At 37.9% G+C, this 22,864-nt stretch overlaps 3 protein-coding genes across 3 annotated transcripts; 1 reads left to right on the top strand and 2 right to left on the bottom strand.

Moving 5' to 3' along the window:
• Positions 1-2,378: 2,378 nt before the first annotated feature.
• Positions 2,379-10,641, top strand: rab44 (RAB44, member RAS oncogene family). Its single transcript, XM_010782878.1, has 9 exons — positions 2,379-4,677; positions 5,463-5,533; positions 6,610-6,671; positions 6,782-6,919; positions 7,003-7,084; positions 8,605-8,719; positions 9,411-9,509; positions 9,624-9,700; positions 9,799-10,641. Exons 1-9 carry the CDS (start codon positions 2,392-2,394, stop codon positions 9,884-9,886), a joined length of 3,018 nt encoding a protein of 1,005 aa, XP_010781180.1. The 5' UTR covers positions 2,379-2,391; the 3' UTR covers positions 9,887-10,641.
• Positions 10,642-10,713: 72 nt separating this feature from the next.
• On the bottom strand, positions 10,714-19,097 carry LOC104955537 (high-affinity choline transporter 1-like). The gene is made up of 9 exons (XM_010782879.1): positions 19,046-19,097; positions 15,569-16,254; positions 15,342-15,455; positions 14,669-14,824; positions 13,904-14,052; positions 13,671-13,814; positions 13,144-13,297; positions 11,471-11,685; positions 10,714-11,389 (listed from the first exon to the last, which is right to left on the bottom strand). Exons 2-9 carry the CDS (start codon positions 15,750-15,752, stop codon positions 10,859-10,861), a joined length of 1,647 nt encoding a protein of 548 aa, XP_010781181.1. The 5' UTR covers positions 15,753-16,254; positions 19,046-19,097; the 3' UTR covers positions 10,714-10,858.
• trub2 (TruB pseudouridine (psi) synthase family member 2) lies at positions 19,008-22,225 on the bottom strand. Its single transcript, XM_010782881.1, has 7 exons — positions 21,956-22,225; positions 21,236-21,370; positions 20,560-20,634; positions 20,413-20,474; positions 20,247-20,328; positions 19,699-19,908; positions 19,008-19,599 (listed from the first exon to the last, which is right to left on the bottom strand). Exons 1-7 carry the CDS (start codon positions 22,071-22,073, stop codon positions 19,304-19,306), a joined length of 978 nt encoding a protein of 325 aa, XP_010781183.1. The 5' UTR covers positions 22,074-22,225; the 3' UTR covers positions 19,008-19,303.
• Positions 22,226-22,864: the final 639 nt, after the last annotated feature.

The following is a 22,864-nucleotide window of genomic DNA, read 5'->3' as shown; positions in this document are numbered from 1 at the left end:
GCACGGTACTTGTAAAGACACTGTAACAGAAAGGAAGCAAGAAAAGACAATGCCATGTTTGTAAACCCCTTAAGCAGAGACCGTAGAAGGGGTATGTAACTAACCTGTACAAGGAAAAGCAGAAGACAGTTTCGCACGTACATGTAAATTGTCATTCCGAGTCTCTATGGTTGTTCACGTAAGAAATTGTTCGAGTGGTTGTAGTAACCTCGTCACAGTTTATAATGTAAGGGAAGTGTACCAAGGCAAACAACAAGGCGTGATGCCGAGATAACCATACTTTAGCAAGTTCTCTAAATAAAGGGGACACAAGGTCTTAGAAGGGGACCGTCCAGTACCATTGTTAGTCGTTGTCTCAGGAACTGTACGACAGAAGGAAATAAAGAATGCATCTGGGTCAAAAGACAAGGGTTACCAATTTCCGTTCAAACAACACAACCTCAGTCCTACTCAGTGTCAATAAGACTACGTGTCGAACACTTCTCTAGAGTGGGAGGAGGTAAGTCTCTTTTCAGGAAGGGAGTTACTGGGAAACCATAGTCGTGCCAAGAATGTATGACATTGAACCGGAATGGTAGAGGGAGTGGACTGGATCTCGGTCTCGGAACACAAATTGAGGAAAAGTAACAGCGACTAGCACCAAGAACCATTTGTATCTGTACTACTAGGAGTAAAACGGACGAGATTTAGGATTTTACGAGAAGTAAATTCTGTGAGTAGACGAAAACAGTTTTGACTGTAAAAGAAGACTGACAAATCCTCTGTAGTCATACGTCGTTGGTGAGGTTACCCAAAACAGAAGAGACTAAGTCAACCGGTAACACAATGGTTTCTAAATCTTAAACGACACGTCGTACTTTAGCGTACCACGTTTATCTTTAGATAAACTCATAACGAACTTAAAGACAACCGAATTGGAGGGACAGTACCTCAATACATAGTTAGCTGAAGTCTATGTAACTTAGTTGCGTACAAAAAGGCAGTAAACACATCTGAGGAAAAACTACTACGTTTACGAAGCACAAGTGTGACGTAGTCCCAAGACTCAAAGCGCTCCAGGAACAGAAGCACATGGCTACACTTCTCCTTGACGTATAACAGACAACATGGACTCTTAGTGAGTAGTTTATCAACCCGACCTTAGTCGCACGTCTTGTAAAGACACTGTAACGGGAAAGGTACGAGAAAAGCAATGCCTGTTTGTAAACACTTAAGAAGGAGTCCGTAGAGGCGGTCTGTAAACTACCTGTACCAGAAAAGTTGAAGCCATTTGCACGTACATTAAACTTGGTCATTCGGTCTCTACGGTTGTCACTTAAAGAATTGTCGAGTGGTTGTAAGTCACTCGTACGGTTTTATGGTACAGGGAAGTTGTACCAAAGCGAAACACAAGAACGTGATGACCGGATAACCATTACTGTAAGGGACAAGTTTCTTAAGGACCAAAGTCTTAGAAGGGGACGTCACTCCCTCGCTAAGTTCCGTTGTCTCAAGGAACTGTAGCAAAGAAGGAACTAAATGCCGATCTGGCGTAAAGAAGCCGGCTACCCATTTCAGTTACAAAACAAGGCACCAACCCTCAGTCTTCCAGTGTCAATAAGACTAACGTGTCGAAACACCTTTTTCCTAGTGGGAGGAGGTAACAGTTCTTTCATGAGAGTACTGGGAAACCAAGTCGCGACCCAAAGATATTGCATTGACCTGAAAGTTAGAGGAGTCGGCTGGATCTCTGTCTAGATGAGGAAGTTACACAGCGACTGCACAACGGACCTGTACTGGTACTACTAGGAGTAAAAGCGAGTTTAGGAGTTTTTACGAAAGAAGTAATTCTGTTGGTAGGAGAAACACAGTTCTTGACTGTAAAGGACTGACCATCCTCTTAGTTAGTCCAAAAATGTTGTTAGGTGTACAAAACCAGAGAGACTAACTAAACTAGGTAACAATGGTCTATTCCTAAATCTTAAGACACCGTCGAATTAGCGTACCAGTCTACTTTTGATAACTCATCAAAGAACTTAAAGACAACCGAATTGGAGGACCCAGTACCTCAAATAATAGTGGTAGCCTGAAGTCTATGTAACTTGTTGAGTACACAAGTAGTAAACACATCTGAGGAGAACACTAATACGTTTACGGAACAAGTTGTGACGTAAGTCCAAGACTAAGCAGAGACTCCAGAACCAGAGACACCAATAGAGACTAACTTCTCCTGATAATAAAGACAAAATGGACTCTTAGTGGTAGTTTACTCAACCGACATATAAAGGTCGCACGGACTTGTAAAGCCTGTACAGGAACAAGGTACGAAGAAAAGCAATGCATGTTTGTAACACTTAAGATGGAGACGTAGGGGTTGTAACTAACTGTACGCGAATACAGACCAACTATTTGATGAGTGATTCTCAGGTAACAACAGAAAATAATGAGTCCTCTATCACATCAGAGATAACCACAGAAGAACAAGACCTCAGAGAGAACTCAGAACCTGAATGCACCACAAACCCCACAGGGAACAGAAGGAAATTTGGATCAAGCAGAAGAAACAAAGGACCACTGCACATCAAGGACACTACAATAATGTCGTTAGTAACAGAGACAATAAAGCAGGAAGAATTAAAAAAGAATTCCGACCTAGACTTAAGTTCAAACGTAAGTGGCGAGGAAAACACAGACATTTTCTTGGAGGAAGGCATCATTTTGTCACAGAATGAGAAGGACAACAGTGCAATTATGAAAACAGACATTAATTTAAGCCCTAGCAATGATGTATTTGTCAACTCCAATAAGGATGTTGATGAGGAAAAAAATCAACAAAAAAAAGAGACTGAAAATGTATGCCAGCTTGGAGGATGTGACACAGTTAAAACAGACTTGACGCAACCACCAGAAGTCTCAGTTTGGAAAGCTGCTTCAGACATACAAACTATCTCATATCCAGGTGATAATGTCTCCTCACGACCAATTGCTTTTGATGTTCTTGAGCAAGAAGAGACTTTTCAATTCCAAAGCTCTGAAGCTTTATCTTGTGACAAAGACATTAATGTGCAACAGACAAATGATACATCACCAACTGTGGGCGATGTCCCAGTAAAATACTTTAAATCAGGACCGGAGAGTTCAATGTATATGCAAGTTTCTAACCAGGATGCAGATGGAGAACAATCTGAGGATCCTTTGAAGTCGGAACACAAAGCCCAAGAAATTAATATTTCAGAAAAGATTACAAAGAACGAAACAGAAAGCTTGGCTCCATTTCACACAGGTCTTAAGGAAAACTTCAGAGCAGAGCCAGCTGTGAATATGTTTGAGGAAAGTGAGATTTCCAGCCATCTAAAGGAACAAGAAGAATCTCATTCAGACAACAGTGAAAATGTGCAGGGAAGATCGAAACAGAAGAGGAGAAAGATGGGCTCTACTCGCCGGTCTCAACTCAATAGGAAACCAGAGGAAAAGAGTGATGAAAGAGAAAGTGACTTTAAAACAGAAGCTGACATGAGACATCTTGAAAAGATAGAAGGACTGGAAGAGTTACCTATGCTTATGACTGCAGAGGTATTACAGAGTGAACATGCAAAAGCATCACAAAGTCCTATGAATAAAGACTCCAATGAAACCAGCACAGTGCACAACAACAGACAAAACATACCAAGCTCTGACTTGCAAGTTGTTAATCCTGCTATATTTGTCCATGTAGCTGATGAAAGGGAGAGTGAGAGGAATTTAAATGTTTGTGTGGAACCACCACAGATAGATGATTTTACAACCACTGTGAGGCAAATCCCCAATCCTTTACTGTCTGAAAATACTGAAGAGAATAGAAACACAGTTATCATAGGAGAGAGCTTTGTGTCTTTATGTGAGATCACACAGAGTATGCAAAATGATGAGGAAAGTGTAAGCATAATTGAGGACCAAACTTTGAAATCAGCCGAAGCCTCTGTTGTGGCAGATTTGGAAATATTGACATCTGTGGTAAGAGAAGGAGCAGCACATGAACATATCAGTGCCCAGTTTAGTAAACAACAGTTGGACAACCCCACTGAAGTAGTTCACGATAAAAATATAGAGATGAAGAATCCAAGTCAAAACAGGAGAAAGATGGGCTCAACCCGCAGGAATTTTGGATCAAGACACAAAAGGGAAGACTTGCATCAAGAACAGGATGTGGATGATGAAGCAACAGAGACTGCATCCAATGTTGGAGATGTAAAGACTGAACTTTTCTCCAACATCACAGAAGATGAGCTTCAGCTTAACTTAATATACAAAGACACGGGCTCTGAGCAAAGGAAAGAAAACGTATTTGAAACAGTGGAGTACAGCCAGATTGGTGACTCTCACATTAAACCTCACCAGCCATTGGAAGGTAATCCTGTTCCTCCTGGTCAACCCATAGAAACAGAGCATCAACATAATCCCAATTCTCTTGCTTCAATACCTTCCACTTCCCCAAAAGAAGATTTAATGTCAGAAACAGCTTCTGGTGGGAGAAGAAGAAAAATGGGATCCAGCAGGAAGTCACATGGAGTCAAAAGATGTGAAAACCAAACCGCAAGTGAAGACAAAATACAAGATACACAACATGAGAGAGATGTCAGAAGTAATACAAATGAAAGTGCCATCAAGACACCTGAAGAGCTGAGAGAAGAATCTTTGAGCCTGGTCCAAATATCAGAGGTAAGCAGCAGAGTCATTTTTATCTTTAGCTTTGAGTGTTTACAAGTTATCATCCGTTCCTTAGTGTACTTTCTAAACATTGCATTACCATGTATTTTTTTACGTTGGGCCTTTATCTTGAAGTGAATTAATGGACATTTGTTATTTGGCACAGTTATTGTATGCCGTGCTGTTACTCCTGTTTGCATAAATCCTCTAGCACACTGGTCAAGTGTTTGTTTCAAGCACAACATGAAACAGTGAAATAAAATAAGGAACATGCGGTCTACACGCCATGTTTCACATTCTGAAAAGGAGAACATAAAGCTGTATCATGTGCCTTGATCTTAATGGTGGGGTGTACTCTGTAACGCATTTAGCTGCTTTTTATTGACTTCTAACAACATAGAGGCCTCATAAAAAAGATCTTACTTGTACGTCACATTTCTGAAAAATGCATATATTTAAAAGCCCTGTTATTGTTCCTTTCTATAAAATGTAATTCTCCTATTTGTATCATTACATTGTTGGACAAATAATATAAACTCCTCACATTCTTAAAATATCCTGTAAAACTTCATGCTTCACTTTCTGTGTGCTAGAGGATTATTTCTGGAAAACCTGTCAAAAACGTTTGGATGAGCGGATATTATAATTACAAATGAAGATTCTCTTTTGTCTTTGTGAAACAAAACAGAAAACAATGTACTTATTATTAAAATGCCATATATTGAATATGAGATCTACATTCAAAATAAAATCTGCCCTGCTGTCACCTTGTGATTGGGATGCTTTTGTCTGTTCAGGCAGGTAAAAGTGAGAAGAAACCATCGAACATCAGCATCTCAAAGGAAGAAATTGCCCCAAGCACTGTGAGGTAAGTGGCGCTGAGGAACAGAGATATAAAAGACCTTCCAAAGGCTTGTTGATCTGATGAGCTAAAAACAGCAGTTATGATCTTCCTGAAAAATTACCAGATATGAAGCTTCATTCACATCAACATGGTTCAAATTGTAACTGTGTTAAGTACACATGAATAATTTAATTTACAAGCACATTAGATCTCAATAAGTATATATGCACAGCATTGAAAAATCACCTATAACCTAAAATATATCATTGTAAGAGTTTTCCAAACGTTACCGAACAAGACCAGTTTAATTCTGTTACACTAACATTTTCCTTTCCCAGTAAAAACATTGTGAGACCTTAGAGTTGAATTGTAAGCAGTTAGCATTCAGAACAAAGACAAAAAATCAGTATCCTGTTATCAATTCAAAATGAAACCTAAAAGGGAACTGTTGAAGTCGTGTTTCCTCTGAATCATCTAAACTGATCCTCATGTATAGAAAATCTGCAGTAGGCCACAAACTCCATACGAGCAGGTTTGAGTCATCAGTACAGTGGCAACATTGTTGATTTGCATTTAGCTTCATAACAGGCTGATAAGAAGTCTGGAGGGAGTAATAAGAATAAAAGGAAAAGCAAGCACATAAGTTAAAGATTTACTTTTTGAAAGCCAGCTAATGGAGGACAGACACAAGGATAGGGCTCAGGAGTATAATGTAGGGTGGAATGTTATTATTGTGTGTTCAGTTGTAGGCATGTAAATTGAGAAGTCGGTTTTCTAGGCTTGTCAATTATTCAAGTATGCTTCTCCTGGAGGGATGAATTTTTAACATGTCTGCTACTGCTTCTAACATGTCTGCTATTTGCGTTTCTTTTGTGATTTGCCTAATGTTTTGCTCAAATTCCTTCAATCCAAAGATAGTTTCCTATGAAAATGAAAGAAACCTTGACCGCATCCTTGTAGTGTATCCACTTCTAATATTAGTCAATGTTATGATTCACTTGGGGATGCTGATGTCTGAACATTTAAAATGTGAATAACTTTTAGTATGCTGATCTTTTTCTGCCTGTTGTTTAAAGTGGTTATTGTTGTCTGTTCAACAGTGAGAAGACGGTTCAACATCTTTATGCTGAAGTCGGGCTGAGCCAACAGAAGTTTTCTCTGGGTGAACAGAGCATTAATACTTACACACAGCTGCTAAAGATAATGAGAGAGGGAAGTTTAATATGGAGATAAATAAATATAATGTGTGACCAATAATGTTTTTGTTTTCAGAGGGTAATTCCAGAATAGCAGATCATAAAGCAAATGCTTACAATGTGATGATGGTTGGAGACAGCAGCGTGGGAAAAACCTCCTTCATGAAAAGAGCTCAGAGTGGAAAGTTTTCTTTAGATTTACCCGCCTCAGTTGGTAAGATCTGATCTTCACACTACTTTAATAACATGAATGTATGTAAATATACATAATAATGCAACATATACACATTTTTGTAGGACTTGATTCCTGCATGTGGACTGTGGTGGTGGAAGGAAAGCCCGTGGTGCTACAGCTGTGGGATACAGCAGGACAAGAAAGGTATGTTTTTCTTAACAGCACATTTCTGAGGCACTTGTACCAAGTAATCATAAATATGCACTCACTTTTAAATCGCAAATAATTAATTGTTTCATAATAAATAATACATCTACAATAAGAAAATCATTGAGGTGTGGAATTGTTACCACTAACTACAGCCAGCATTAATAATACCTATACAGGTGCTTTGAATCCCGTCAGTCTTTCCCTGTTAAGGTAGATGTGGCTGCATTCAGAAGCTGCTCTAAAAAAAGAAAACAATTTATTCGCTGGCATTTCCAAGCTTTCATAAATAGCAGTTTGAAGAAGAGATCAAAAAGAAGCAAGGTACTCAGTGTGTTTGTCACAAACCGTGACGTGGCTGAGAACACTCACTTGCAATATGCATGAGAATACATTTGAAGTATAACGTTTGTTGTTGGACTAACAAATAATGACGATGACCCGGGTCTAGCTGAGAGATGTCTGTGAGGAGTTATAATTTCCTTGACCATATGATGAGGTACACTGTCAATTACATAATTACATTAATATATAACGCTTAAAAGTTTAAATATATTGTAAATATTTCGATTTTACTGGACATTTTTATTCAAATGTAAAAGTGTAGGACCACATGTTTCTCAAGCAATTGAAATGAATGGGTTATCGATTAAAACATGCTTTTATTGATTTCTACTATTCTCCTGAGACTATTCTTATTAGACTCAGGAGAATAGTAAAAAGGAATACATAATTTATTTTCTTAATGAAAGTAATCTTCTTTTATCAGTAGGCTTTTTTTGTCATGCCTAGGTATACGGAAAATTGTAGAGCCTTCACACGATACGCACAATTTGTGATGATGTTACTTCTCCTCCTCACGAGGAGAGGGGACACTGCAGCAAGTATAAACCATACTTTACGAGCTCCTCCAGATGTCTGCTGCGGGTACGCACTGTATCTGCTCTTTGCTAGGAAAGCTAAACATCATTATCAGAGAGGGAGGCATCACTGTCAAAGGTGCAGAGTATAATTTTGTGGTTTATGATGGCCCGAATGTTGGAAAGTGTTGCCAGATACCTTGGCTGTAGGCCAAGACTTTTGATGAGCACTTGCTATTGTAGAGCAAGCACGGAAACTGTAAATCTAAGTTACCACAGGCAAAACCTGACAAGTCTCCCTCAGGCCAGGTTGTAACTTGTTTATGAACTGGTTCCACACATTTCCGCAGTGTTTAGTTGGGAGGAATTAGCGAAACAGGAATGGTGACTGTGATAAGGTTGTCTGGGAAAGAGATTGACACTTGCATTGTGTGTTTCATTGAGGTAGTAGTTGTGCAACCACTGTCTTTCAAAGAAAAATGTGCAGAATGTTTTGAGGAAAGTTTCTGAAAACTCATTTGACAAGTGTCATTAAACTGTCAGAGGCCCACTCCCAAACACCTTGGAGCTGTTCAGTCACAGATTGGTGTTTCTCGTTCTGAGTGGCCTAATTTAAAAAGGTGTCTGTGTCTGATTACATGCTTTCTGATTTTAAAGGTTTCACAGCATCACGAGGCAGATTTTCCACAAAGCCCACGCATTTCTGTTGATGTATGACATCACTTCCTCTGAGACTTTTTCTGCAGTTAGCTACTGGGCAAACTGTATTCAGGTATGTTGTAATACTCGCTTTGTTCATAATGTTTCTTTTTTACAGATGTGGAAGCGTTACATTTGTATTCAAGGCCAGGCATACTGTTAAGTTGCAATACTGCTCTCCTTTTTTCACACTGATACTTTTCTTCACACTGATAAAAGTGTGAAGTATTTTTTAAAGCCACTCACTTGAAGGCAGAATGTGTTGCCTTAACAAATATCTAAAGAAAGAAAAAATTTCACAACTAGAAATCTGACCAGGTATTTGTAGCTACTACTAGAGCCGCATGACAGAATTTAAATTTGATACCCAGTCTATAATTAAATCATTATCCGCTTATATATTATATAAATTCTAAATCTTAAATTTTGTCTTAAACTAGAAAATTACAAACATGGTGGATTCTGTATTTAAAACAGCAGCACATACTTACAGGAACAACAAACAATACCCACGTTGATGACATCCATGTTAGAAAAATGCCAAATATGCATGAACAATTCTTTGTCTTCAAATATTGATATTTGAAAATGGTTTTCATATCAGTATGTAGTTATTTATGTGAGAGCAAACTAGTTAAAACTTGGTTTAGTAAAGATTATTTATTGGATGTATAGCAATAAAAGTCAGATTGGTAGTTTGTAGAGAGACTTTTAAGAGTTTAATTGAAATCCAAACCATAATAGATCCAATCTTTGTTTTGCAGGAAGGGGCTGACGAAGACGTGAATATTTTACTTGTGGGCAATAAGAGTGATCGTGCAGAGCGGCAGGTTCAAATTCAGGAGGCGGAGAATCTTGCTAAGGTTTGGATCTGTGGCATTACATCTTCATACACTTTTAGCTCTGATAAAAACAAAATACTGTGGTTGCTTTAATCATTAAACATTCACATTAAAACAGCAGGTGTGCTTTCACAGGAATGTAACTTTGAATTCATGGAGTGCAGCGCTGCCACAGGGGAAAATGTGGTTCAGGGTTTGGAAACTGTGGCCAGGTAACACATTTCACTTTCCCGTTTACCACACCTGTATTAAAAACATGTCCTTTAATGTTGATTGCCCTCCATGAAACTGATTGTGTTGTTGCTGACAGGATGTTGAGTCAAAAGCATGGCACGAGAGAGGAAGCCATGGTGTTGCACAAAGAGCCCCCGCAGAAAAAATCATCAGGATGTTGCTGAACAAGATGTGCGTTTGCAGAGAGGAGGGACCTGCACACAGTGGAAACTCTGGACTGGCTCTTTAGAGGGTGTTTCTGTTTGTCACAACTAAACCATATTTAATGATTTTTTCAGTTGTATTCCAAACTGTATTGATTTGTATGTTGTGTTTCCTTTTCACTACTATCTTCAGCTGTTTTATTATGTCTACCAAGCCTTAAAGTACATTATTGTTTAAGAGGTCAATTGAAGAGTAAACATAAAATCCTGTTGTTACATAAAATATACATAAAATATAGCATTTTCAGATAAGCTTATTAATGTTGAATGTTTACTTTATGTATATACGACACTGCATAGCTCTTGTGGTATTTCTTTAGAGGCAGCCCAATGAACAGTTGTAATTTATCCAGGAAATATTTATCACATGAACAATTTATTTTAAAAACGTTTGCTTTTTTATATGATAACTGGTTTAGGTTGATTTCTTTCCATGACTTGCTTTCTTATTTCAAATCATTTCTAACTTAACTACCTGTGTGAGTTGTGATGCTACTGTTAATTATGCAATTGTATTTTTTCCTCCATTTTGGGAATACAAGTTGAAAATCATTTGAAATTAAATTTTTGATTGATATCTTTTGTAGGTATTTTGTAACTATAATTGTTCTATTATGTGATTTATGCACATTTTGTGACCCTGCAATCAATTGGAAAATGTTTTTGATCTGTGACTTTTTTGTATAAATAATACCATAAAAATGATTTGTAAATCAGATGTATTGGCATCTCTATTGTGTATCAGAATTATGCACACATCATTAATAATCCCATGTGTGGAAGCCGAAGTGCAGAAGGAATAGAAGTGTAGTAATTACTGAAACATTCTTAAAAAGTGATTGGTGTTTGATTATGAAAACTTGAAAACATTATTTACACCAAAAACAATGTTACAAAAATAAAACAAGACATAAAGTCAATAGAAATTGAAAATTAGCAACCTGTTTCAAGCATCGGTTCATTTTCATTAGTAGCAGCAGCCTTTTCTCCATCGCACCCTTTGGCGCCATCTGTTGGTGTTTTCTGGTGTTTCACCTTGAACACGTCCCACCTCTCAGGAAGGATATCCTTGTTGAACAGGAATGAAGCCACATAGGAAATCATCACAATGGAGATCAAGGCGGACAGCATGCAAATAGTCTTAAAAGGCCAGTGCTGAATGTAAACCCCGTCCTTCCATGTGCAACCTGGGAAATGCAGGATGACAGGAAGATTGAACACGGGTTCTCCACACAGAACTCTCATCACAAAAGAAACGACATAGCCTGTAATGGCCCCGTAGCCGTTGGAAACCCTGATGAAGAGGATGCAGATGAGTTGAGGGAGCATTATGGTGTAAGTCAGGTCTGAGCTCAGGATCCAGAACGCCAAGATGCTGCTGTCCAGGTGGGTGAGGGAAGTTCCCACAATCCCTACCACCGCTATGGAGACGCGAATCACCCACTGCAGCTCTCTGTGCGATGCCTGGAGAAGAAGAAAAGCACATCTTAATTTTGTTAAAAATGTCAAATGACCACACTTTTCTCTCCACCTTTTTTTTAGCACCTTATGTCTGATGATCTTGTAGATGTTGGTGGTGAAGATGGAGGTTGCTGCCAACAGGCACGAATCGGTGGATGACATTGCAGCACCGGCGATGGCTCCCATACCAACAACAAAAATGGTTGTTGGGGTAAGATGCAGAAGGATGATGGGCAATACCATGGCCGCCTCTCCTCGCTCATACGGAGAAGGAGAACCATATGTGGTGGAGTTCCAGTCTGCAACATAAGATAGAGATGTTGTGAAGCTATTGAGAAGGTGTATCTTGGTATGATTTACTATTTAACTAAAGTGACTAAATGCTAAAGTATACTTACATTGTATGGCAACATTTTAGGATACACATGTAAATCATAAAGTATTTGCTTAATAGCATGCATATTAGTATTGTTAGGAAAAATATCACTCGTCACCGGCTTGCGCTTCAATATCAGGATACATGTATATTATCCTTGCAACAATGGAAGTAAGGATCACACACAGAGCTGCATGGGACAAAATAGTTCCCAGACCCTTCACATGTTTATATATAAGAGAGGGTGTTACAGTCACAATACAGAATACCGGTTCANACATAGCTATCGTATGTTCAACACAGTGTCTCATGAGCTTCTTCTATGTAATCATACATCCGGTTACGTACACAGCTACGTAGGGCCTTTGTTATCATGTGCTACTCTGACATTGGAAGAGTACATTCAGTATTTGCCAAACAAGTGGCATTTTAGCTCTTTATTAGTCCTCATAAAACCCTTATTAATGCATCATTCTGCATAACAACATTCTACAACTGCTATTAACATATTAAGCAAGAGTTTAATAACATCCCAATAAGTGCATATTGATAGGAAGTAGCTGTTTAAAAGGGGCCCAAATATGCTTTTTTGGGTTCAGTGTGTTACAAAGGTCTTGGTGCATTGTTGTGGATATTTTAAACTCGTCAATACTGTAAAGACGTACAATGAGAGTAATCAATAATAAACTGATGAAAGCAGGCAGCGTTGTCTTCTGGTTATTTATTTGAAGCTTCAAAGGTACATGTCTCACAGAGTATAGAGTAGTCTGCAGGAGTGCGCAATAGTCACAGAATAGCAAAGCTTATATACAAGATAGGGCGGGCAGACAGTTTTATGTGTAGCTGTCGAAAGTATAACGGTTATCAGCATATGGAAGTTCAAACTTAGCGTGAAGAGGAGTATCACCATATGGAAGTTCAAACTTAGTGTGAAGAGGAGTAGTTTCAACATAGTCTGCCAAATCAGCCCTGTGGCCTTGAAGCGCTTGAGATTAATTACCCTCTTTAGAGTATGCAGAGAAAACAGCACATACGAAGAAATGGTACAGTAGTGTTAGACAATGCTTTTAGTAGCATTTGGTTTTAGCATATAAGGTAACATAAGACATTTCCACTACAGCATTTAAATGGTCTACAAAGGCTCAAATCCAAAAGTTCCCTCCCAACATTCTTTATCTTTATGCAGTTATATTTGTGTGAAGATGTATTGGTATTGTGAGTATGCTTGCCAATTTTTACTTGTATGTATTGTTATTTCTACCAATGACCAATTCATTTTCAGGGTTCTTTTTCCTGACTCTTTCCCAGATATTGGTCAATTGCTGCTGAATAATGGTCCCATTCAACACTGCGCTGCTGCTGTCCAGTGTGTGAGATTTACCTGTTGAGGCTGCGACAGCACCGATCAGCACAGGTGGAATTCCAATAACGAGGACGACACCTGCCGCTATAAAACAGATCATCCTGGCTGTAGACGTGGAGCTGGAGGAAAGAATCCTTTGGTGGAAGTCTTGAAATGCCAGATTTCCAACACTCTGGAAGAAACAATGAGTTATCTTCATTTCTTTGTGCAAATCAACAATGCAGAGTCAGAGATACTATCTTTATTTTATTACATGCATTATTCTCTTATGTTAACACACAGCGCCTACATCCTTCATACATACTTCTAATGCACTTATTTCATGTTTATATCTTGATCAAATCAATTGCTTTATTATTTGGGCTTGAACTAAGTAAAAAAAGGTGCGTTCTTAAAGAGTGCTGCTAGACATTATTTAAAGCATAAAAAAATACTTTGCTTTGAAAAATAGTATCTATCAGATGGTTTTTCAAATTCTCTTTATTTTATGTAGCTAATTTATAATTCCAGAATGTATGACTGAGTACATATATAATATACCTTACCATTGCTAGGAAATTATCAATCCATCTCCACACGTCATCAGGTTCAATGTGGCCAATCCAGGAGGCCTGAGAGGTGTTGTTGAAAGCTGTTTTAGTGATGTCAGTATAAACCTCACTAGCCAGAACAAAGGGGGTACACAGCCACTGTGAAAAGAGGAAATGATACAGTAAAACATTGAAGAGAAAAACATTCATTGTATTGGAAACAACTGCTGTGTTAGTGTTGAACTCACCAAGCTACAAAATACCAATGACAGCTGGACGACATCGGTGAAAACAACGGAATAGAGACCTCCAAGAAGAGTGTAGGTGATGGCTACTGCAGCGGAGATCCAGATGCAAAGACTTAAAGGTAGATCGGAGAAAACGCTAACAGTGACCCCTGTTGGAGGCACACAAAACACACTCCTTTAAACATTAAAGGTCCCCTATTATACTCTTTTTCATCAATATATTATAGGCCTCAGATATATACAAAACATGTATCTGAAGTGTTTGGCTTGAAATATCAAGGCATCATGCATTGCAGCATCCCATAATCCCCTCTGTTTCAGCCCTGTTTCAAAAGTGCTGATTCTGTATCTGTAGCTTTAAATGAAAATAAGGAGCCACTTCCCACGCCCCTCTGAGAGATGTTTGGTTTGAAAACAACTGAATGGTGCTGTAGGAGGAGATTCAGGTGATAAGGTGGGCGGGTGTTACTGTACCTTGGTTGGTTATTGGCCAATGGATGCACAACTCATTCTTTTCACCAAACATTGTGACATCACAAAGTAGCCAAAATCTTATCAGCTCATTTTCAGACAGGTTTTTATAAAAATGTATCAGGACAAAAAGAGAGAGAATAGTTTTTGTCCTGAAACTTTCAAAATCTCTTAACACAGTGGGGACACATGTTTATGTTTAAATGCATGAACAATTAGATGTTTTATGATAGGTGACCTTCGAATTTGACAACACTTGATTAGAACCTTTGGATAGAAATGTGTTCATGTTACCCAAGGAGATCAATGTGACTGGAACCCACATCAATTCACTGATGAAAGGAATAATGGCAAGAACTGCGGTCAGAGTTTTCCCATACTTCCTCTGAAATGGATCCATCATGGTGATGTAGTTATTTTCCCGCATTGGCTTTGCAAAGAACAGTCCACCTTTAAAAAGACACAGCAAGCATAGTGGTGCAAACAGTTATCATTTAGTTCAAGAATTTTGCTTTTAGTATTTTGTGCCTAATGCTTCTTTGTCTTCATTTTTTTGTGGAAGAAGTTCCTTTACTTAAGTAAAAGTAGAAATACTTTGGTCTGAAATACTTAATTACAAGTGAAAGTCCTGAATTCAAAATGTTAGTAGAAGTATGGAAGTATTGCCACTTAAATGTACTTAAAGTATCAAATAAAAAAGTACCCATCATGAACCATGGCTATTTTGAAAGTATGATATTATTATGGAATATTAAATGATTCCTTCCTTTATTGTTTACAAAAACATGTAAGAACATTTACATTTAGGAGTTTGTTAATATTAAGATCATTTTAGGTGTTTCTGTATTGCATAATACAGTATCTTGAGTATGGCCAAGGTTAAGATATTTTAGAAAAGCCATCAGACCCATAGTCTTTTTTATAAGCTCTTGAATTGGGGATTTTAATGATATTTTTAAGATCTTACCAATAATAAAGGAAACTGACATTTGCAGAGGAATAAGAGCCCAGATGAGTCCCTTAGTGGGGTCATAAACCGTCTCTGCAACTCCAATGATAAAGGCACCTCCAACCCAAGTAGCTGCAGTAGGGAATAAACATCACAGACATGCAGAACTTCCATACATTTGGGTAATCTATTCATGAAGATCTAGTTTGAATAGTAAATGATGTGTCTGCTCTTTCAAAACTCACCCGTCATTGTGAAGACTCCCATTGCCAAGCCTACCTTCCGGTTAGCCAGAAAAGAAACTTCCAGCTGTCCACTGTGTGTGTTTTTCTCCATCTTCTTTGATTTAATGGATGCCCAGATACCGATTCCCAACACCAGAAGGTAGAAGAGGAACATCATTATCAGACCTGGTATATGGACGGCCATGGTGGAGGGTTTTCTGGTGACGACAAACTCAGGGAAAGCGCACAAGGGTTATCAAGACATGCCGAGCTGAAGACAAGGAATGAGGGGATGCATGCAGTAAATTAAACAGAGAACTGTAATGGGATATGATACATTTAAAAAGTCACAGGCAGCTATAGTCAAGGTCATCGTTGACGTCTTGTACTAAACCTCCCTTTAACAGTCAAGACCAGATAGAAAAAGGTAATTTAAGATTAAAATGTGTGGGACCAGAACAACTCAAACCCAACTGCCAACGCCAAAAACAGATGATAATTGTTTTGATTTTTGGAGATAGGTTTTCCTCTTATTATGCAGATGAATTAAAAATGTTATGCTCGTACATGCACCCTTTCTGGCATACAAAAGTGTCCTTGAAATTCTTCTGCGATGACTCAATGTAGTCATCTTGTCTTCATTGAAATTAGGGTGGTAGACTTTCTGACGTCTGTGAAACTCAGTTGCGATTTCCAAAATCGTCCTTCTATGTGTCAAACACACGGAAAAAATGAGATGGGGTAAGTTATAAATCTGTACAACAGAGGCTTTAGACACAAAGCTAAAAAACAATGCCATGAAAAAAATGCTCATTTAATTTCTTGTTTTTTTTACATTATTTCGAATTTAAAAACAGCAATGTGTTTCAAACTCTTTTACAAAAAAGATAAGTTAAGTAAACGAAGAATTTATAAATTCCTACATGTCTATTCCTTCCGCACTTCGGCTCCACACATGGGATTATTAATGATGTGTGCATAACTCTGATACACAATAGAGATTCCAATATATCGGATTTACAAATCATTTCTATTGTATTATTTTGTTATGTGAAATGAAGTAGAAAAAGTCACAGATCAAATTTGTTTTCAATGGGTGCAGGGTCACAAAACTTGCATCATTCATAATAGAATGATTTTCAAGGGGAATTAGGAGGGGTACTTAATTACTGACCTTTTTTTATCAATTAAGATTTGTTTGAAAATGTTTTCGACTGAATTTTATTGGAAATTGCGCTTATTAACACATTCATATTATATGATATAACTGTACATATTTAAAAAGTAAGATATAAAAGAAGCACAAATTTCACATGTGGGCCATATTCCATTATACCTTTCGAATTTCCTGCGGGCCAATAAAAAAATGGACCACGGGCCGCAGTTGGCTCCCAGGCCGTAGTTTGGACACCCCTGCTGTAGCCTAATCAAGCCATTTTATTTTCACTGACAAAACTGAAACGTTGACCATGTATTATGTCAACACATTTCACCTGTTGAAATCTGTTGACACAATACATTGAATTAAAGTCAAGGTTTCCGTTTTTTTAAGTGTATTTGTCTTCACTAAGTCATGGATACCAATAGAGCATCACCTTTAATTATGTATATTATATATACATTTAAATACTCAAGTAAAGTACAACTACCTCAAAAGTGTACTTAAGTACATTACTTGAGTAAATGTACTTATTTTTACCCCACTTGCTTGCCAATGGTAAAGATGGTAGAGATAGTATGCTGTGCTACACATGTTGTGAAGGAAACCAGAGAGAAACCCGTCCTAACAGCCTCTCAGTGGTTTGAAGTTGAGGTTTTCACCTGCGTCTGTTTGTACTTTCAAATTCTTGCTTAGTTTCACTGTTCTTTGTTTGTTTCCCACAGCAAACTATGGGAGACGTGTTTAGTTCATGGTTAGGATACTGCTCATAAAAACCCAGTACTTCCTGATTTACAGCCAATTTACCACTTGACAAATAGGTTATTGATATTAACAAATAAGCACCCACTAAAATTAGGATTACTTTTATACATTTTGTCAAGTATTACAGTGTTAAGCAACTTGCCTGAGTTTCTTCATCGTAGCTGTAATAATATAACAGTGTTATGTAATGATTACATTAAGGTTATGGATGATTGATTTTATGTGTACATACAACCTGTTTATAATTAAAAACAGATGTTGTAAAATCATTATTTGATTATTTTGTATAGTGTTTTTGTTTCTCCCTAAAATGTGCATGGCTTAATATCTTAAATCAATATGTGCTTATGTCATGCCTCATGATAATAAAATCCCCAGAATGAGGACCGCATGTTCACGTAGTTCATTTGTGTCCTCAGGTTACATTTTGTGTTTCCAGGCTGACAATGACAACACAGTTCCTGCAGGAACAACAAGTCCTTCTTTGGTTTGAAGAACATGCCAACAATGGCGCCACTGCAATAACCTCATAAAAACCTAAAAGAGCGTTTTTGTAGGAAACAAATGCTGAGCCAGCACAAATCCGATATTAGTAATTGGTTTTGACCTCACAGGTTACATGACCCTCCAGGAGAATAAATCTTGTTGCTGCCATTTAATCAGATAATTCACTTTTAGACTGGAACATTTAAACCTTGTAACTTGCAGTAATCAGAAGACATGACAGCCCTAATTTCCTTCTTTTCACCAGGAAGTTATTCAGAACATATTCCAAATAATTTCCGATACATTTAATTTAAAGAACAATATAGTTTGGGACTTATTACATGCAGACATGTAGGCGTTCAATTCGAAATATTCCATGAATTGCTTCTGCAAGTAACATACCTTTGATTGCACAGCAGGTCAGCTTAACAAGCTAAATATGTAACTGTATAAGAACAGAAATGAAGAATACTATAATTTAATTTCAACTTTCTTCAAGAAAACTTATACCTATTTTGATTTTATTTAATACAAATAAGAAAATCCAGTAAACTACCAAAATGTTATGGGGAGGTTATGGACAAAAACAAATGCCACATGTAGATTTTGTATTTTAAACCGGCCTAGTGAACTGTTAAAGTTGCCATTGGGGTCATCCTTTCTTTCTCCTTTACTACAGATGAAATATTGTTGACATTGGGAAAGCCGGCTGGTAGTTGCCTGTTGATTTTACTTTGTTTTTCGGAGACACTCAACCACAGCAGGAGGTTGTTCAAAATGAGATCAGGGTATGACCAGGTTGTGTCAACATTTGCCTTAAGCTGATTTAAAATAATATTTTCTAAAGGAACAACATTGTGTTCTGATCATGAGTGTCTTTTTAACTTCACTTGTTATAAAAATGCATATTTTCATGGCACCAACGACTTTGTAAAAATACAAAGTTGTAGATCTCGTCTACAGACATAAGCTCAAGTTATCAAATAATATCATAACCGAACAACATCTTTTAAAAATGTAAGTCAAATAATTATTTTTATTATTTATTTCATGACAAAAATAAAGCAAATTATTTGGGAATAACTTACACTTAACAATGGTGAAAACATTGGACTGTTCATATTTGAGATCCAGCAAGTGTGTCTGTAGATGGATGGACTTTTGAATGTTAAACAAAAGCATAGTGTAATGAGTTATTATGTCCAATTTACTACTTCTTTTAGGAACCAGGATCTGGGGTCTTTCATATATCTTTCCTACTGAAGGCCAGGCTCAAAGAGTCACAGTGGAGCAGTTCTTTGACTTGTATAACCTGCTGCTCACAGCAACAGGTTATTTGCAGTCTTCTACTGTTGCTCCCTCACTGGTTTCACTTGGTTGACTGTCGTAGTCTCTTCTGATGGTTGCAACGGCGAGTCCTTGGTCTGTGTTTTAGATTTTTTTTTAGAGGAGCGTTTTTTCCCGATGGCCTGTATAACATCAGAAGCCGCCCAGTGGTCCCGGGTCAGCGCATCCTGCAGGGTGAAGGGGCCGTCTCTGGTCCGCCTAACTCCCCTACACACTGCTGTGCTGCGCAGCTCCAGTCCTATCTCATGCACAACTTTGCGCAAATATTTCTGAGTTTCATTAATACACTGCACCTCTGTAAGAACAGGGAAAACTATTAGTTAGTATTTTAATTATTTGCATATTTACAATTGTGAAATTAGATTTGTCGTTTGTCAAATGAAATGGCATTTACCTAAAGTGAAGTTGGGGGGCTCGAAGTGAATGCAGCGTAAGCCTGTCAGAATAGGCAGCGATTTCCCATCTGGACCAAGTAAACCTCGCACAGCCATCTCATAGGCTTCCTGCGAACGCATGTCTACGTTTGAATACAATAACAAGGCCTTTTGATTGGCTCCCTGCAGCATCGCCAAGACTCTTTCCAGCTTATCCTTTGTGATGTGACCTGTTGAAAGCAACAATATTTTAGAGTCAGATATAGTCAAACGCACAATAATTGATGCAATCACCCTTAGTTTTGTTTGGCCAGTGATTAAAACATGACATCTCCTACATTCAAAAGGTGGAAATGACACAAAGGAAAGGTCACATATTATATAATGCTCAAAATATATCAACTGGTGATGATAAAATCCTTCACAGTAACATACTACAGGGCGATTGGCTGATGGAAAATTGTATTCAACACCTTCACACTTGTAATGATCTTAAACTATATCTCGGTATGTAATGTACATTTACTATTGAAACTGAAACCGTACAGGAAAAATTAAGTTATCCTACCGTATGTTGATCTTTCCACAATCCTGCCTGTGTGAGAGAAATCATCTGTTGCAGTCCCAAATTCCCCCTCCAACGTGTAATCCTGAAACACATCAGACAACATTAAACCTGTGTATATAGTATCTGTATTGCATCTGATGTAAAACCAGCAGGAATGATAAATTACCCTTGTGACTCGTGTATTGTAGAGATTATTCAGGACCTTGTTTCCATTACCAACCGCAAGAACTGAAGTTAAAAAAAGGAAGGAATACTTTGAGAGATGTCATATATTAAATATAATATGATCTGAAAAAAAAAGATTAAATCATACCCAGAACGCCAGAAGAGGATGCATCCAGGCGATGTCCTACTCCAACTTTTATATTCTGAAATTCAGGTCCAGTCACTAACACACACAGAAGAAACACATTTTATTTACTCAAGTCACTAATGAGCCATCAGGCCAGTCTCTATGGTTTGTTTTTAAATGAACAGGGGAGAATGGGTAAAATGTGATGAACAGGGGGAATGGGTAAAATGTAATGAACAGGGGGAATGGGTAAAATGTAATGAACAGGGGAAATGGGTAAAATGTGATGAACAGGGGGAATGGGTAAAATGTAATGAACAGGGGAAATGGGTAAAATGTGATGAACAGGGGGAATGGGTAAAATGTGATGACAAAAATGACATCTCCCTGTTGAGTTACAGACTTTATTCGGACCAGCATTAAGGTAGGAAAGCAGATTATAAATCAGAAACCCAGCTCCCTAGCAGAAGATACTTTTCACCAAGTCATGATTTATACTAAAATCAAATTAAGATTATTGAGTAAGTAAACTACAAAGGCTGAGTTTGTAAATATAAACAGTGTTTTTTGGGAACACTGTAGTGACAATTATAAGTTATTTGAGAGCAAACAGCATTAACCTATAATTAACCTATAATACTTGTGTGTTGATTTGAATCAACCCAGTTGACAAGGGAGGTCAAGTGGACACACGTACCCAGAGGATGCTTGGACAGTACTGGCATAGAGGCTGCAGACAGGGTGAGTCCTTTGGGTGCTTCAGCCTCACTGACTGGGAGTGCCAAGAAGCGCACCTCCGTAGGAAGTGGCTGGGACGGTGTAGCATTCAATGCTAGAGAGAGAGTTGAGAGACAATACAAAAAGACAACAGCTTAAAAAAGTGAAATTGAATAGCAATTAAAATCATTGGTCAATGAAGTACAAGATGTTTCTCAAGAGTTCAGAAGTTTGTAAAGCTTGTTTTGTTTGTACATGATTTAAAGACAACAACAAAAAAACATGTTTTTATGAGAAGCTGAAAAATATCTAGCCTTGTGGACTATATAAAACATCAAGTTGTGGACTATATAAAACATCAAGTTATCTAATTCATTGTTGTTAGACTCTAAATTCAAAAATAACAACAAACTTTCTGTAATAGGGACCAAGAAGTTACAGTTCTGCCAGATTCAAAATCATTTTGAGTTCAAAAGGAACGAGTACACTGACACACAATAAATGAGAAAAGGACTTTCCCATGAGAGTAAAGCTGAGAAAATTGTCCTATCATCTCTGTTGGTCCACAAGGTTAAAGACAAGGCTGAGTCACTTGTTGTTAATTGGTCATCTGTAATAAACTGTATCATTCCTAACAGCAGACATGTAAGATTGTTAGAGGGTTTGATGGACTACATTTTTCAGGATGCGTTATCCTCACCTTTTAGAAGACTTGTCTCGATGCTACCACGTACTAGTTTCCAGTGGACACCAGCGGGTTTGTAAACACAAAACAAACCCTCTATTTTCCGAAACATCCGAATAGCTGGAGTTGCCATTATGTTAATAACATCAGGTCATCCCGGTCTCTAAAGATATAGAACCAGGGTAACCTTGAGGCTTTTTCACGGATAAAAGTAGTTAGTTTTCGGATGATTTTTCTCCATTTGACTTTACTACATCCATTGCATGGTAACCTTAGCGCATGCGTAAATGTCTTTCAAATGTATTTATGTGTAGTTAGCTCTCTCTGAACACACTGCCCCCTGCGGTACTGGAGGTATAACTGGCAGAACTGTACGACAAGCTGACGACAAACCGTGTGAAATGAAAACACCAGGATAAATAATGAACGGCTTTATATTGAGTAGGAAATAGGAAAGGCAGAATATAGTTGACTATTTTTTGGGAAGGTTGATTGAAAGTTATACACAGGAATTGACTTCGAAGGAGCCATAACTCCAGCCAATGGCAGAAGCTATCTGCTGTATTATACAGCAGATACAGCTTTTCAACGATATCTCTGATGACTCATCAGAGATACATACCGTTGAAAAGCTCATTCTCTCCTGCACAATCCATAGCACAATCTCATCGGATCCATATGTATTTGTATCAGCAAACAATCGTGAAAGTACAAAGGGGTCTTAAACCAAGAAAAGAAATCTCATTGGCTGGTGTACATTTCTGACAACGTGATTCGTTCAGATGTATCACTAAAACACTTCCTCGTTAGCTTTCCGCTGGAAATTTAAATCTCAAAATGGCAAAAGAACAGCGAAAAAAGCGTTCTACACAAAACAAATGACCCCGAACTTGAAATACCTTCACTGAGTGCGGCAAGGCGCAA

The sequence above is a fragment of the Notothenia coriiceps genome, unplaced genomic scaffold (genome assembly GCF_000735185.1).
Source record: "Notothenia coriiceps isolate Sejong01 unplaced genomic scaffold, NC01 NC01_scaffold00024668, whole genome shotgun sequence".
Taxonomy (NCBI): Eukaryota; Metazoa; Chordata; class Actinopteri; order Perciformes; family Nototheniidae; genus Notothenia; species Notothenia coriiceps.
This window is presented reverse-complemented; position numbering and strand designations above follow the sequence as displayed.